The 16,606-nt window shown below is 53.9% G+C and overlaps 2 protein-coding genes across 5 annotated transcripts; one reads left to right on the top strand and one right to left on the bottom strand.

The window, feature by feature from the left end:
- Window positions 1–1,209: 1,209 nt before the first annotated feature.
- On the bottom strand, window positions 1,210–12,525 carry VAMP4 (vesicle associated membrane protein 4). Of its 4 annotated transcripts, none has more exons than XM_082053332.1 (8): window positions 12,419–12,525; window positions 11,982–12,055; window positions 10,074–10,120; window positions 9,648–9,698; window positions 3,634–3,734; window positions 2,996–3,075; window positions 2,765–2,816; window positions 1,210–1,811 (listed from the first exon to the last, which is right to left on the bottom strand). In XM_082053332.1, the coding sequence occupies exons 2-8, from the start codon at window positions 12,045–12,047 to the stop codon at window positions 1,783–1,785; spliced, it is 426 nt and encodes a 141-aa protein (XP_081909458.1). In that variant the 5' UTR covers window positions 12,048–12,055; window positions 12,419–12,525; the 3' UTR covers window positions 1,210–1,782. The 4 variants fall into 4 exon arrangements, with proteins under 4 accessions (XP_081909458.1, XP_081909457.1, XP_081909460.1 ...); XM_082053331.1 differs by having other exon boundaries at window positions 11,982–12,076; window positions 12,419–12,511; XM_082053334.1 differs by lacking the exons at window positions 3,634–3,734; window positions 10,074–10,120 and having other exon boundaries at window positions 12,419–12,519.
- Window positions 12,526–12,795: 270 nt separating this feature from the next.
- On the top strand, window positions 12,796–16,366 carry MYOC (myocilin). Its single transcript, XM_082053060.1, has 3 exons — window positions 12,796–13,502; window positions 14,009–14,140; window positions 14,258–16,366. The coding sequence occupies exons 1-3, from the start codon at window positions 13,004–13,006 to the stop codon at window positions 15,040–15,042; spliced, it is 1,416 nt and encodes a 471-aa protein (XP_081909186.1). The 5' UTR covers window positions 12,796–13,003; the 3' UTR covers window positions 15,043–16,366.
- The last annotated feature ends 240 nt before the right edge of the window (window positions 16,367–16,606 follow it).

Raw genomic sequence — 16,606 nt, 5'->3', positions numbered from 1 at the left:
TGCTCAGGACAACCCTGGCATTCAGCTTTAAAGCCAGGCTCTGCCTGGAGCAAGCAACTGCAGACTTGTCTTGCTTAGATCTAGTGCCAGCAGAAGTTCTGATGTGCTGCTTCGGCACCCAGGTCCTGTGGGTGGCAGCAGCAAAGGCAAGATGGGGCTGGGAGAGAAAGCCAGAGGTACCAGCAGGACTCTCTAGCAGCAGAAGTAAAGCCTGGCCTAGCAGGCAGGCCACAGCAGGCACAGCACAGCCCTCACACAGGCTCACAGCACCATTAACTCACTTCACAGCTGGCAGGGAAAAGTAGCCAATAGCTCAGCGAGACCTGCAGCCCTCCTGAAGATGGACACGGTTCCTCTTCATCCACCTTCTTGTTCCCTGGCAGGTGGAGAGTAGCCAAAGGCATAGGCAGGATGATTTTTGCCCCTTTCACTGGGTGCATGATCTCAAAACCAGGCTACGCTTCACAAGGAAAAACCCAGCTTGGCATTCTGGTTCCCACCTGGAGAGACCAGGGCCCACGGAGGCGAAAAGCCCTATTTGTACTCCAGCTGGGCAAGTGCGGCTTGTAATCACATCTGACCCTCCAGCCTGCTGTGCTCACTTTTAATCCCCTTCTCTGCATGAAGCAGCATCGCTGCTCAGGTGGAAATTATATACGAGGTCCTGTGGGCAGGTTCAGAAGAGGAAGCTGGGACCTGGTGCTGGGAATTCTCTGGAGCACCATTTCCCCTCTCCAACATTACTTCAGACACACACTAAGCAGGACAATACTCTTCTCATCAGAAAACAAACAAACAAAACAAAACAGCAAAAAGAGAACCAGGAGAGCCTGATCTCAGCTCAGCTAAAGTCCCAGGCTCAGGGCTGGAAGGAACGAGGATCCCAAAAACAAAAGGCCTGTCTGGGAACAACACGCACCCCATGGGATCACAGGGACACAAAACAGGCTGGTGCTCAGGACCACAACCACCACATTGAGGTGAAGGGCTCTGAATGTGAAATGGGCTTGTTCACCGTGGGCCAGTTTCAGGAGAGCTGCCATCCTCCTGCTGTGTCTTTTATGTCGTTGGGCTAATAGCTGGGCTTCACACACACTTCTTGCTTTATATTAAGAAAACACTGAAACAGCCCTTTCCTAAAGAATCCCAGCAGCAGAGAGCTGTGAGTGTCCCCCAGAACACTATGAAGACTTGCAGGAAATCCATATGTATGGTCAAAAATAGGTTTACTGGAATGTCTTTAGTCACAGCTTTAAGCAGCAATACTGAAAACACCGAGCTTGTGCATTCCCATGGCAGGACCAGAAAGTCTTCTGGATTGTAAAACTTCATTATTTCTCCCCTCCCCACATTTTTTATTTTCTTTTTCCCCTCCTTTGCTCTGATGAAAGGACTGAATCCCCTCTGCCTTCCACAACAGGCAGTGGGGAACTGCTCAGACAATATTATTATTAATATTACAACTCAACCATATATACAGATAAACTGTAGTGGCAAGTAGTCAGCTCCAAACCAGAGACCTAGAATTTCACAAAACAGGCGGTTTGAGAACTGAATCTTCTGTTATAAAAAAAGTCTGACAGCAGGAACAGGTACTTGACCAAAAAAAAGGGTCATTTGGCAGTTCTTAAAACACTGTGTTAGAACTGGCTACTTGCTGCCACCGCCTCCTCACTCCTTGGAGGAAAAACAAACTTCAAAGCTATATACAGATATCTCACTTAAATTACACAGCAGTTTGGTTATCCCAGAGCCAGCTCCACCGAAGCCTCCAGCTGCCCCTCAGGTATGGTACTTCAGGACTAGGGGTACTGGAAAACACAAAGAAACAAGCTCTCAGCTGTGCACCTTTGCGTGCAGCACCCATCTCTGCCCCCCCATTTCTGCAGTGACAAACACCAAGCAGCTGTGAGGGAAAGTGTGTTTCCAAGCTCAAGCTAATGCAATCTGTTGCCTGTACACACGCTAGACAACATTTCCTGCCACCTTCATCTCCTTCCAGCTTCCCAAAATTAAACCAGATGGGATTTTCCATTAGTCTCTCCCTCTCTCCAACGCTCCCACCCTGCTGCCAGCTCTGCCTCTCCCGCTGCAGGCTGTGTGTCAGCAGGACAACAGGCTGCAAGGGTTTTGATGAATTAATGGGAACCACTACAGAGCTGCCCCCAGCCAGGGTCGGTGGGAGGAAAACCCTCTGGACCCAGAGGGACGGAAGCGTTCCACTGCCATGCTGGGCTGCTTGGATCCCTGGAGCCCATCAGTCTTCAGGCAGAGGGATGAATTACTTTTTTTGCCTGGAAGAAACACACTACTTGCTGAAAACTAAGCAGCCTGGCAGCTTTGGGGAGGAGCATTTGCAGGGACCAAACCCATTGCAAGGTGGCTCATGTATGTGGAGAGGCCTTTGGGAGACATTGCTCCAGTCTGAAACTCTTGTATCTACTCCCACCAGCCTTGGGATCAGTCGGTGCCAACCCTGGACTGGTACAACGTTGTTGGGGCAGGGCCACGTTGCCTTTCTTTGGCCACAGTCAGTAGGATTTGGTTTGAGCCTGCTCCCCTGCATTTAAACCTGGCAGAAGAGCAGCACAAAGTGTTCTACAGGCACCATTTATGACCACATAAGGCAGAGTGGGGCAGAGCACCCGATGGAGAGGCTCAGTGCTCTCCCCCAGGGATAGCAGCATCAGGGTGTCACTGACAGTGAGAAGGGCCACAAATATTTCAATGGCAGACATGGCTGGGGTGACCTGAAGCTACTCACCGATGATCACGAGCAGAAGAATGACCACCACCAGTGCTATGATCGCCTTCATCTGCAAGGGGAGCACAGAGGAGTGTTACATGGGGTGCCATGTGTGGCTGCTTCTACCCGAAAGGAGGCCTTTGCCTTCCAGCATCTTTTCAGCTAGAAAGCAGAGCTTCTCCACATCCCTTTGCAGAAGAGGGCAGTTAACACCCTTCCACAAACCCACCCCTGCCTGCTCCTTCTCACCTTGCAGCCTCGCCACCACATCTGTCTCCGAAGCTGCTTGGCTCTGTTGCTAAAAGCTGTTGCGTTGTCTGATAAACTTTCTGTTGAAAGAAAGAGGCGATTCAGCGGCACACACACAGTCAGGGCATCCACTCATTCCACTAACTCCACAGAGTTCTACCCAATAAACTCAGTATTAGGGGAAAATACCCAACCACAGCATGATTCACCAAAGCCACAGCAGATGCCAATGTGGCACCCTTCACTAGAGCACACACAGACCTGCCGAGTCCCACTGAGCCCCCTTTGTGCTGGCTGTCCTCTGAGGACAGGAATTTGCTCCGCAAGCCAGCAGACAGCTGACGTGCTCAGGGTGGCTGGGAGACAAACTGATCCACCTTTACTTGAATGAACAGCTAGATCACAGCACCCAAACACCTCCAAACTAACGCCTCTGTGCAGAGCAGCAGAAGGCAAAGGTGGAGAGAGGAAAATGTCAGCAGAAAGTCAGATCTGCAGCTCAAGGCTGGGAACCATCACAGAATTACAAACCCAGGTCTGTCGTTAGGCACTTTCTGAACTGAAACCAGGTAACCTGGCCCAGCAACAGGGAAGAGATGTGGGGGGAAAGGCCAGCAGAGCTGCATTTAGCATCACACCTGATTTATCCTGCAGGTCATCCAGCCGCTCGCCTCTTTCAATCACCTTCGTGATGTTCTCCTGCATAACATCGATGACTTCATCCACCTGGTTTTGCACACTAGAGCAGAGCAAAGGCAGCATGAGGAGCAGAAGCGAGCACCAGCCCTCGCTCAGTCTCCCCGGCTTGCGGGATATCGGAACTCACTGACAAAAATCAAAGTAGACAATGGTGGAGGGAGGTTGATGGGATGCTGAAAAAGCCAGAGGCACAATATGGCCTGGGGTGGGTCCCTGGCAGTTCCAGAAAGGGTGAGGGAAGGCAAGGGGCAAAAAGAGAGCACTGGGAAGTCAGCAGAAGTGGGGCACCCTCTGTAACACCTTTAATACACAAATACAGTAAGAAAAGGCACTACTTGCTGTTGGTGGGCACCTCTGCTGCAGAAGAGCTCACAAAGGGAAAAAAACAAAACCAAACAAACAAACAAAACCAACCCACCCACACACCTTATCGCTCCAGATTTCATAGAACCTTGCACTGCACCTTTGCTAAAGAACTTTAGGTGAAATCAAAGCAAGGTGTGCTCCCCCTCTGGGAACTGAGCTGCTAAATGAAACTCACTCTGCCAGGGGCATCAAGAGGACAGTAAAGTAATGGCTGATATGAACCAAACCAAGTTATTATAAATCCATCTTCACATAGGTTATGCAACTCTGTGGGTAGTTGCTTCAGTGAACAGTAGCCTAAATCACTCCCGCAGGGTTATTATAAATGCATTTATTCACTCCATAAAAAAGCCACATTGGTAAGAGAGAAGACTTCTCCTGGTGGAAAAATACTGCTACATTCTGGTTTGTATTTTGAAGCTAATACACTTGTATTTTCCTGGAGATAGAAATAAGAAATTTCTTGGGGCCCTAGGGAGACAATACATTGTTTGAGACATACCGTTCCCAGAAAGTAAATGGCAACAGCAATGTCTTGGAGGTGACTCTACAAATGGGACAACAAAACAGAAATAGCTCCAGGCCACTTGCTCTGCCTAAGCCTAAGGTTTGTCGATTTAAATTGCACTGATTAGAAACATTTAAGCACATTAAACATAACAAAACACATCCAGTGTGTGCCAAACAGGCAGCACAAATAGGCCACTACAGCAGCGCTCCACCTTATCAGAAACACACACCTCCCATTAACTGTGTACCACTGGTATCCCCAAAGGAAGCAGGAGTGCCACCACCTCATCATTTGTGCCTGCTTAGCACCCACACACTCCTGCTCCCCAAGTTACTCAGTCACATCTTCCTCTTTGGAGCCATGGAGAACCTTTTCTTCCCCACTGCCACCTCACAGATGCAGATTATCAAAGACATTATTTGCCAAATCAAGAGTTTTTACAGCAGCACCAGACCCAGCTCCACCACTCTGTAGAGTCTTCACCCAGCACCTCAGCTCAGAGCACCTGGTATGACAAGGAGCTCCGTCCTCCACCATGGCCTGGGAGGCTGGGGACAAGAGAGACCCCAAGCAACTTGCCCAAGGCCAGTCAATGGGGCACTGCAGAACCAGGAACAGGGCCCCATCCTAACCACCATGCCTCTAATTAATTAATTAAGAGACATAGGTTCACATTGACTTATTTCCCTGTTTCCCTACCAGCTACGTGCCGCTTATTGAGCGGACACCACCGAGACACACAGGAGGAGGAGCTGCAACAAGCAATAGTGGTTGCAATGGCAACGCCCGTGCCCTGCTCACATTTATTGATCCAAAAACAGGCAAGAAAAATAATTTAAAGGCTTTTTTTTCCTCAAAAAAACCCAAACATTCTGGAAAGAGCTACAGATCTTTGAATGTGAAGGGGCTTCCCATCTTAGCATTTCAGATCAGGCTCTGCAGCACAACTGCACTGCAGCTTCCAGAGCTGGAGCAGCCAGGCAACCACAATTTCTGACTCAACAGCCCTTGTATGGCACATGCTGGACTCCAGCAGCACACACAAAAAACCCCTTGCTTTATTTAGGATACCACAAAAAAGGAACCTGCCTTCCCAGCGCTGCATCGCTGAGTTCGTGGGAGCAGCATCTTTCCAAACCCACCTACACCATGTGGTGGCAGCTCCTGCCTTCCACATTGGTGGCAGGTAAGGATGCGAGGAGGCTTCCTTACACAAGGGACAAGTCCCAGCTCAGAGCCACCAGCAACGCTCCTATAGCTTGGGGCAAGACAGGAAAAGCAGAAACATCTGCTATCCCAGATGAGCCAATTTGGCAAAAACTCTAAGGCCTTAAACAGCAGTTTCACAGGCAGAAGACTACATTTGCAGAATGTAAATGTTTCTAAAATCATTTACTGGCTTCAAAATAAAGATATTTCCTCCCACAATAGATTTGTAACCCAGTCATCTTTGTACAACTAACAAGCAGGAGCATGCAAGGTTACAGCACATCTAGGAATGTGCAACACACCACCACCTGTAACCCCACCAGTACAGCTCAGAGCCTGGAGAGATGCTGCTGCAGTCCTGGGGCACCCCAAAGTACTCGAGGCAAAGCAGGCAGGTACATAAATTCAAGCTGCTCTGATGCGTACCAGCATTTGGGGAAGACCTATGGAGTACAGACCCCCAGTGCCCAAGCTGCATTTCAGCACTGCGCCTCTTTTCACTGGAGCTGCTGGCAAAACACTGTGTGCCTCTGCTGCCTGGGCACGCTGTTAGCTATCCCCCAAAGAGAGCAAAACATTTCAAGGACCGAGAATGGAGGCACAGAGAAATCAAGGCTTAAACTCTCGAAGCGTTGAGGTGTTTAACTCCCGTGGAATGCAGACACATTTGAGCATACTTTTTGGTATCTGATGTAAAGAAAGAACCCTAGGAAAAAAAACAAAAAACTAAAACAAAACAGGAAGGAAGAGGCCACACCAGGGAATGAAACTTTTGATCTCCACACAGTGCCTTAACCAGACCTTAAGCCAGCCCTTGCCTTTGCTCTCTCCCACCCATCACTGCTGCAAGAGATGCCTCTCCAGGAAGGGGCTGTGAGACGCCCAGCCTATGCCTTAGCCCTGCAGTTTCAGAACAAATTCAACAATTCCCACTAGTTTGGCATGCCCGAGCTTGGAAACTCAAGTCACATCAAGAAGAAAATATTTTCTTGTTTTATTTGGCAAGAGAGAATGAATCTTCTAATACGAAGCACATTTTCTGTTAGGGAGCTATTGGCTTTTGACACATACATTTCATGTGCTTCACTCCTGCCAGATTTCCAAGAGACAGTAGAATAAACACCTGCCAGGAAAAGCAGCAAGACAAAAGCATGAAATATGTCTCCCATGACCCTCCTTGCTTACTAATTTCTACAAATATGATGCTTTTAACGAGGACAGCAAGCACACACTATCAAAACAACAACAAGAGACCCAAGAGCACTTTGCTTGGTTTAGACGCCTTTTCCTGTGCTTTGCAGGATCCAGAGTTCATTTTGGCCACACTGGGTTAGCTACTGAAAACCTCCCTGGGCTGGTCACGGTGTTGTGCTCACAACAGCGCCGCATTCTTCAGACACCGTAAACAGCCCCCGCACGCACCATGGGACGTGCTGCTCAAGGCTGCTGCTTGTCTCCAATCCGGCTGTTTACAGCCAGCATGACACACTTGTATTTTCCACCCCAGTGATATTAATAGCACTGTGTATTTTGGTGAAAATTACACCCAAACACCCCTCGTTGTGGCAGTAACCCAGGGAAGAAGGAACAGGAGGGAGAGCCAAGCCGGACAGATGGTGCAGAGGCAGGAGGCCAGCGCAGCGCTCCCCGAGCACGGCTCTGCAGAGGAGCTGCCCAGCAGACAGCTCTGCTGCACTCAACAACAGGGTGTCAGTGCTGAATTCCACCACAAATCCCTGCTTTTAAGGTGCTGCTTCATCGTGTCTGCAAGGGAGACAGCAGCCCAGGCCTCCCTGAAGCCTTTCAGTCCTTGAAAAGATTACACCAAACAACAATCCCTGATGATATGGTCTTGGTACTGCCTTCAAACGAAAGCCTGGACTACAGAGGGGGTTCGCTGCACAACGAGCCACCTGCGAGGAACAGCCAGACCCTGGGAAGCTGCTGTCCGTTCTTGCCTTCAAACCATTTCCCAAATCATGCCCCTCCTTAGGACATAATTTGGGGCTTGCAGCCATACAGAGCCCCTGGGGCTGGGGATGCTGGTCACATCCAGCAGCGCGATGGGGGAATCACAGGGACTGAGACCTGTGTCCTGGGGCACCACAGCAGTGTGCTGAGCCTCATTGCCTCAGCTCTCCAAATACTCAAATTCCTCCTTAAAATGTCTTTTCCTTCCAGTGTTACAGCAGCAACCCAACCCACCTTTTCCTCTACTGTTGAAACCAGAGCAAACTGCATCATTAGTAGACCAGGCATCAATCTGCCAAACACCAGGGCTGGTCTGATGAGAAACTTAATAATAAGCTCCATGACAAGAAATAACAACTGCATACCGTAAGTGCTTATTAAGCAAAGCAATCAACATTGATGAGCGTAGAAAATAGATACTATTTTATAATAGATGCTCTAGAGACTAGATAGACATAGCCACTCGCCATCCCAAGGGACATTTCCCATACCAGGTCCACTAGATAAGCAATCTCTGGCCATGAGCAAGCCTCACATGTGTTGGGCATTAGTCACATTACACCTATGAACCCACCAACTCCTGGGTGAATTCCTCTTTCATTTTTCTTCCCCTTCACAGCTGTAGTGCTATCTGCTATCTAAGCCCTTGCTCCCTTCTGCCTGGCCAAGACAGTGGGAAGAAAAGAGCTCCTGTTTTCCACCACCACACAGAGACGGCAGAAGATGCTCTGTAATTCCTCTCCAGCACAGGATGAAGGGTTAGACATCGCCCCCTCTCCACCTTTTTATCGAGGTGGGACCTAATTCAATAAAAAATTCTCCCCCTTCCCATTCACTCCAGGTTTTATCCACACTGGTTTACTGTAAGGAGAAGTGTGCCTCCACCAACAGCATCCTCACACACTGGCAGGAACAGAGACTCCCTGAAAACTCAGGGTGCAGTGACCAACCTGCTGCTTCTTGTGTAACTCAAGTGCACTTCACCCCTCAAGGTAACGGGGCAAGTGGCACACAGCAAGCGCTGCCTAACACTGACATTGGCAATGAGTCATCTCAGTGCTGCACTGGCTTCTTCCTGGCACGAAAAAATCCCTGATGAAGAAGAACACTCAGGATGTACACAAGAAGACCCAGTCTGATTAATGCCTGGCCATCAGTCCCCACACAGATCTCTGTTCTGGCTCCATGGCAATCAGCAAAGGAATAGCACAATGCAAACCAGGGATCTGGGAATATCCCCCTGACTTTCCACTAAGTACCACCATCACACCCCTCACAGAACAGGGCAAACTGGAGCAAGCACCATCCAGGAAATGACTCAGTGGGAGAAGGATCCAGAGCGTTCACTCCTTCCTTCTTGCCCTGTTACAGTCACTAGTCCTCCTCCAGCTGTAATGGTTTCCTGTTTTCCAGCTGCTTTGACCTCCAGGTCATCTACATCAGGACTTTATCTGGAGAAGAGGCTAGAGGACCAGACACTGCCCAAAAAAACACAGTCCTGGTGTGCTCCTGACCACTTGCTTTCTTGAAACATCGAGAAGTCACAAGACAAAGAAAAACAAAACAATTAAAAAAGGTGCTAGTGAAGGTTAAAATTCAGGTTTAATGCTCAAAAAAGAGCCCCATAAAAGCACAGAACAGGTCATCACACTGAGGGCTTTAGAAATTCCGCTAAGCTACTGCGATACAATCCTATCCCTTTGCCTCTGTCAATGCACAATTTCTTGATAGTCTGAATAAAATTTAAGATTTCCCTTAGCTATGGACAGGTTGGGTAAGAAACATCAGTTAGAAGAAAGCAAACACAAGCCATGTTAATGTTCAGAACTACAGAGCAGGGGCTTGTAGTGCCAGGATAAAATATTATCTGTGTGACACAGAGGAACAACAACTTACTGCCTGATCTTGTCATTCCTGGGTCCAAATCTTGGTCCCGAAGGCCCTCTCCTGCAGGCAGAAAAGAGAGTAATCAGGATGGAAGATATTAATACAAGGAAAACATGTTTTTAAACCAGACTGAAAAGATATGCAAAACAGAATCAATGCCATGTGGTTGGAAAACTGTTATCATACCTCCCATCAACCCCTCCCATGTCTTAGGACATGTGGGACACCCGAGTCTTATAAAGGTCACACCTATTAAGTCTTAATTCACGCTTGATGCCGAGGCTCTAGGAGACAATCCCAAAGGAATCAAAGGTTTTGATTCCCAAGTCCCCACCTATGCGGCAGGGAGCAGGTTTTGGTGTTTGACACCTCCTGCCTCAGAGCTGGAGGCAGTTAAGACATCACGTTCCCTACAGCTGCCATTCACAAACTCACAAGAAAAAGTCTTCCTCTTCATCTGAATCTTCCTCCAAAAGGTTCCTCTGCAAACACAGAAAAAAAACAAACCTCCCCGTCAATAAGCAGCCACCATTTCACCCACACATTTCCAGACCTTGCGATGCAGCCAGCATCCTCCAGCTGCAGGTTATGTGTGAACCCTCCTTTGGAGAGCACCAGCAGTACTTTTTAAGTGTCTGGAGCTGTGCTGTTTGTCTCTGCTTGTGACCAAGGGCTGAGCTGGATGCCTCAGTGCTGCTGTTATCACCTCGGCAGTGTTTGCAAGCTCTGTACAGCACAGACTGATGCACATCTCTGCAGCTCTGACCTGGGACAACTCTCACCTCTGCCATGGAGCCAAACTGGATTTGCATCAATGGCCAGTAGCCTGCAAACATCCAGACCCCAGTTCTAGGGATCAGTACAGCTCCTGATGATGCAGAAGCAACCAGTACATCAGCCCTGCTTTGGAAAGCAGCAGGCAGAGCCCTGGGGCAGGACAGCAGTGGAAGGAAGGTCCTCTCTGCTCAAGAGACGATCCCCAGTGCCGCACTCAGTCAACAGCAGCTCCTCAAGAAGTGCCAGCGTCACCTACAACCACCCTGGGGTATCCCATCCATGTGGGAAGGCAGATCTGCTCCTCACACATGGTTTCTCCAGTCATCTGATGGCAGCAGGTGTAAGAAGGATGACTACAAGGAAACACACTGGGCTCCGTGCACAGCACGTCTGGAGGGATCAGCCCCTCCAAACCCCAACTCTGGCAACGGCTACGGCCAGGTTGGAGAGCAAAGTGGTCTGACAGCTCCTCTGCTTCATGCCAAAGCCTCCTCCTGAGTCAGGCTTGCTGTTCCACTACACCCCATCAGATGATCCAAAGGCTGATTTTTAAGAGCAACACCACAATCCTATAAAAGCCTGAAAGTTTCAGGTAAAGACATTATTAGAGTTCATTTCTTGTAGCAGGGCAGCACAAATTTTCCAGTCAAGCTGAGGACTCCCAGTAACATCTACTTAGAGTAAAAAATAATCAAGAGGGGGAACTGGCACTCTAAATGTGTGGGCCAGGTAACGCACTGCATGGCCCTTATGGTACCAATAGCTCCTACTTCTGTGCATCAATCCGAGCTCTCACCTGCAAGCATGGTGCTCTTATTTTGAAGATTACCTACATTTCCATCCTTGTCACATTTGCTCAATCAACTTAAGCAACCCATGAGAACCACACAATAGTTTCAGCCGTCGCCTCCCGCAAGGGATGAGCGAACCTCTCTTGACAACACAGGATCCTCATCTCACTGACAGCTAATGTGAGCTGGAGTAACATTTTCGACTACAGCCTAAACTCAGTTTTAGCATAGCATGACCCCAGGACAAACACATCAGGTTGAATCCCCTTCATCTAAAACAACGAACTGCGCTACTTTAGCCTGTATTTCAAAGCCTGAAATGTCAGGAGACCTTGGTGACAGGAGAAAAATTGAGCTGTAAAGCACCAGGTAACTTCACAAGAGTCCCTCAGTCAGCTACGTGGGGAGAAGAGCCACGGAGAGGCAGGAGACTGGAGCACACTGGGATCTCAGGGCCATGGATGCAGCCTAAAGGAACCAAAACAGGTTCTCAAAGCAGCCGCATCTCCTAACGGGGTTTGGTTTAAAACACACGGGTCGGATTTGCTGCACAGACAGTCCCCTCAATAACTATATGTCACTGTCAGCTGCAATACGGGGCTCCTGGGCCCCGTGGCAATGGCTGCGGCAGCACTAGACCCTGAAGGTAAAGTAAAGGCAGCTGGAGCTCCCCAAGGTGTGTTAACACCCACCTGTCCACCCCAGCACCCCCATGTAACAGCCCCATACGGCACCATTACCGACACCGGCAGGACGGGCCGGGCCCGGCACTCACCCGCTCGCTCTTCACCGAGCCCGTCACCTCGTCGTCGTTCAGGTGCCGCTTGAATTTGGGAGGCATGGTCCGTACTGCGGGACAGGAGGAGATGCCTGGAGGGAGGTGCAGGGAACGACCGGGTCACCCCAAGCGGGTCACCCCAAGCGGGTCACCCCGCCGGGGCCCGGGAGGACGGAGACCAGCGCCCGGCGAAGCTCCGCGGGGCCGAGGAGCTTCCAACCCAGCGGGCCCGGAGGAGCGGGGGAAAGGCGGAAGGACGAAGCGGCCCCGGGTGATGCAATGGCCCCGGGGAGGGGGATGCAAGAGCAGCCGGTGCCCGGCACCTGTGCTTTCGCCCGGCCTCGCCGTGCCGGCCCAGCCCTCCGCTCCCCGGGAGCGGAGCCGATACCCAGACAAATGCGACCCACCCAACGACCCCTCCCCGACCCGCTCACCGGTCTCCGCTCCGGGCCGGCGGGAAATGGCCGGTGCGGCGGCGGCGAGTCAGCTGTCCCATCGACTGCCTCGGCGCTCCGCCCAGCGCGCCGAGCGCCGAGCTATCGATTCCGGGGCGGGGCTGAGGGCGTAGCAGGGGGCGGGTCCGATGGGGGAGGGTGTGGCTTGTCCCGGGGGCGTGTCCGGGGTTTGCGCGCCCGGACCGGGCACCGGGGTTTCGGGGCGGTCCCGGCCGGGCACACGCTGGATCGGGGGCCCGGGGGTTGGCGGCGTTCCCGGCTCGGCCCCGCGCGTCTTTCCCAGCCAGCAGCGGGGGGGCCCGGCCGGCTCGGCCCCAAGCATCGCCCCTGGCACACGGCCCCGGCAGCAAAGCCGTTGGCGGCGGCCGCAGGCTGCCCGAGCCCCGCGGGGGGTGTGCCGGCTGCCGCTGGGCGAAAGCCGCCGCCGCCACAGGCATCTGGAAGGTTCCAGCTTGTCCGTCCTCCCCCCGCCGCCCCGACCCTCTCCCCGCCGTCCTCCCGCCTTATAAATGCGGGCGGCAGCGCCCGGCGTGCGGCGGAGCGGAGGCGCCGTGGGCAGGGGCGATGCTGGGGACCTGGCTGCTGCTCTGCGGGGGGCTGGCGCTGGGCTGCCGGGCCGAGACGGCTTTTCTCCGGCGTGCCGATGACAGCACCGGGCGCTGCACCTACACCTTCACGGTAGCCAGCCCCATGGAGGCTGCCTGCCCCGATGCCGGTGGCGAGCCGGAGCTGCGGGCCGAGCTGGCCGCCCTCGCCGCCCGGCTGAGCCGGCTGGAGAGCCGGGAGCGGGGCGCGGGGGGCTCGGGGCCGCGGGGAGGGCAGGCGGGCGGGGCACGGGAGCCCCAGCCGGGAGTCCCGGCCGGTCGCCTGGAGGCCGCCTACAGCGAACTGCTGCGGGCCAAAACCCGGCTGGAGGAGGAGAAGGGGCGGCTGGAGCAGGAGAACGAGGAGCTGGGGCGGCGGCTGGAGAGCAGCGCCCAGGAGATCGCCCGGCTGCGGGCCTCCCGCTGCCACCCTGGCGGAGGGGGGCCCGGCCGGGACACCCTGCGTGCCCCTGGCAAAGGTAAGTGCTGGGGCCGGGACCCCCCCGTGCGGCTCCGGGCACTGGTCAGATCCCTTTGCTGTCCCCCTATAGTACACCCACCGCTGCCCCCCACTTTTGGACACTGGCAGGACCGTCACCCCCTGCGAGGCTCAGCCCTACAGGGGGGTCACAGCCCATTGCACCAAATCCCCTTGCCATCCCAAAATGGGGACTAGCAGCCAGAGCCCTCTTCATCCCATCATCTGCCCTGCTGCAGAAGGGTTACACAGGGGACTGTGCTAATCCAAGGGAATTAGGAATTTCCCCAAGGCACATTAAACCCCACACTTGGGGGAGGAAACAGCATCAGCAGCTGAAGAGTGGGGTTCCTGTCAGCGGGTCACAGATGTGCCCCACTGCAGCGGAACAGGGCTTCATTGGTGTTTTGGGGGGCAATGGACCAACGCGGAGCCCCCGGAGGGCAGGCATGGCGGTGAGGGGGACTGGCTCATCCCCTGCTCACCCTGTGCCTGGCCTTGCCGCAGCCCCTCGCTGGGACCCACAGCCCCTCGCCTACCAGGAGTTGCAGTCGGAGAGGACAGAGATTCCCGCATCCCGGCTGCTGGAGGAGACTGCGCTTGGCCGCCCGGGGAGCGAGGATTTGGGTACTGCCACCGGTACGAATGGCCTTGTGCTCCGCTGCTCACAAACACTGCTTGGCGCCCCAGAGGGGCTCGCTGGGGGCTACCGCCCAGCAATAGCCCCTTTCTCTCTCCCCTCCTGTCCCTGAGCAGGCTGTGGTGAGCTGGTGTGGGTAGGGGAGCCCGTTGTCTTCGGCCGGGCAGACTCCATCGCCGGCAAGTACGGCGTGTGGATGAAGGACCCCGAGCCCGTGCCCCCCTTCACGCGGGAGACCACCTGGCGTGTGGACACAGTGGGCACGGAGGTCCGTCAGCTCTTCCAGTACGAGGCGGCTGAGCAGCTGGCCCAGGGCTACCCCACCAAGGTGCACATCCTGCCACAGCCCCTGGAGAGCACCGGGGCCGTCGTCTACCGCGGCGGGCTCTTCTTCCAGCCCCGCCGCTCCCGCGCTGTGGCTCGCTACGACCTGCGGGGAGAGACCGTGACCGCTGAGAGGGAGATCCCCGGCGCTGGCTACCACGGGCAGTACCCCTACTCCTGGGGGGGCTACACTGATATCGACCTGGCGGTGGATGAGACCGGGCTCTGGGTGATCTACAGCACCGAGAAGGCCAGGGGGGCCATTGTCCTCTCCAAGCTGAACCCCGAGACACTGGAGATCCAGCGGACCTGGGAGACCAAGATCCGCAAGCGGGGGGTGGCCAACTCCTTTGTCATCTGTGGCACCCTCTACACCGTTAGCAGCTACTCGGCGCCAAACGCCACCATCAACTTTGCCTATGACACGGCCACCAGCACCAGCCGAGCCCTCAGCATCCCCTTCGAGAACCGCTTCCGCTACCTCAGCATGGTGGACTACAACCCCACTGAGCGGCAGCTCTTCGCCTGGGACAGCTTCAACATGGTCACCTACCCCATCCGCCTCTCCCAGGCATGAGCTGGGGCCGGGGACACGCCGGCTCAGCCCCTGCGACACCCGTGCATGCCTTGACACCCTGCTTTGCTCCCCAGCTCCTCCTGGCATGGTCAGGAGCACCAGCTCAGACAACCCTGGGCAATGGTGGGGGCCACATGCTGACCAGCCGTGCTGCGATGGGGCCCCAGCATCCCTGCTGGCACCTCCAGTATGATCCATCATGTGCAGGTGCAGCAAAGAGAAACTAAGTGCTTTTCTAGAGCTTGGTTGAGTCAACAAAACGCCTCTCCCTGGCCTCAGTGGGTTTTGGATGGGTCACAGCAGTACCCAGGCCTGAGCCACTCCAGCACCCTCCAGGAGTTCCTGGAGCACACCCCAGCCTGACCACCCCGAATTTGGAGCAGGGCGGGCTCAGGTGCAGTGAAGGCCAGGCAGCGCAAACGGTGGAGGTGGGGAGAGGCTGCCCCATAAAGTCCCACCTAAAAATAAATACTTTCCCAGTTGCAAGCAGTGATCCCCTTTGTGGGACTGGGGTTTGTGTTTCCAGGCTCGGGCTGAGCACAAGCATCACTGATGCCCCCCAGACTCCCTGGCAGCAGCAGCTTTGGGAAGGTCTCCCCAGCTCGGGCAGCCTCATGGAGGAGAGCTGCATCCACCTCCCAACTGCAGCCCCGCAGAGCTGAGCGCCCCACAAACTCCACTGCATCCCCCACTGCTGGTGCCTGGCAGCATCTCAGAGCTCAGCTGCCTCCAGAAACCATCCAGCAGGATCAAATGCAGTGGGGAAAATGGACAATCAATGCGCAAGCCTTGCTTTGTTGGAAAAAAAAAAGCTAAGAGAGCAGTGATGAGGAGTGCTGGCAGAGCATCCTGCAGCTGAGCAGCCCCCTGGTGCACCCAGCCCATCTTGGTCACGTGCTTTGGTTTTACAGCCATGCCCGGCCACTGTCACAGCACAGCAGCGCTCCCCACGCCAGGCCAAAACACACCTTTTAAACTATTTATTGTAGAAAGTTTGTAGGAGGCTTTTTCTGCCCCCCCACCAGTGTTGGCAACAGTGGCTGCATCCCCCAGGGGATTCGCAGGATCCCAGCCAAATAAATGTTGCCCACTGCCACTGCTTTGCACCTCGTCTTTCTGAGCCCAGGTTTTCCTGGGTGTTTGGTCAGCTGGAGGCCAGAGGGATCTAAAGCCCTGGTGACCCCCTTGCTGCACTGACAGCCTGAAGGCACTGAGCAGGGAGCTATAAAGCTTTGGCCAGGAACATGCTATATTTTGTAGGGGAAAGCTGCCAGGGTTGACCCCAGGAGCACCTTTATTTAGCACGAAGAAGGGGCTGAGACACGCCCGCAACCTTGAATGGGAATAACAGTAAAAGCTTCAGCACTAAACCTTGGAGATTGCCAAATGGAAAGACTGAAGAGCTGCAGGTGGCAGGGGGGCCAGTTGGGGTGGCCAGTGCCGGCGGGGCAGCGTGCAGTGGGAGGGATGGGGGGGAACGGAGGCAGCCCCCGCTTTGCTGCTGCCGTGCCAGGGTGTTTGGCTGCTCACCAAGGGGACAACACTGCTTGGAGCCAGGGGGCCA

Source organism: Streptopelia decaocto (assembly GCF_964273445.1).
Source record: "Streptopelia decaocto genome assembly, chromosome: 5".
Lineage (NCBI taxonomy): Eukaryota > Metazoa > Chordata > Aves > Columbiformes > Columbidae > Streptopelia > Streptopelia decaocto.
Note: the sequence above shows the minus strand (reverse complement) of the source record. Positions and strands in the feature narration are given on the sequence as shown.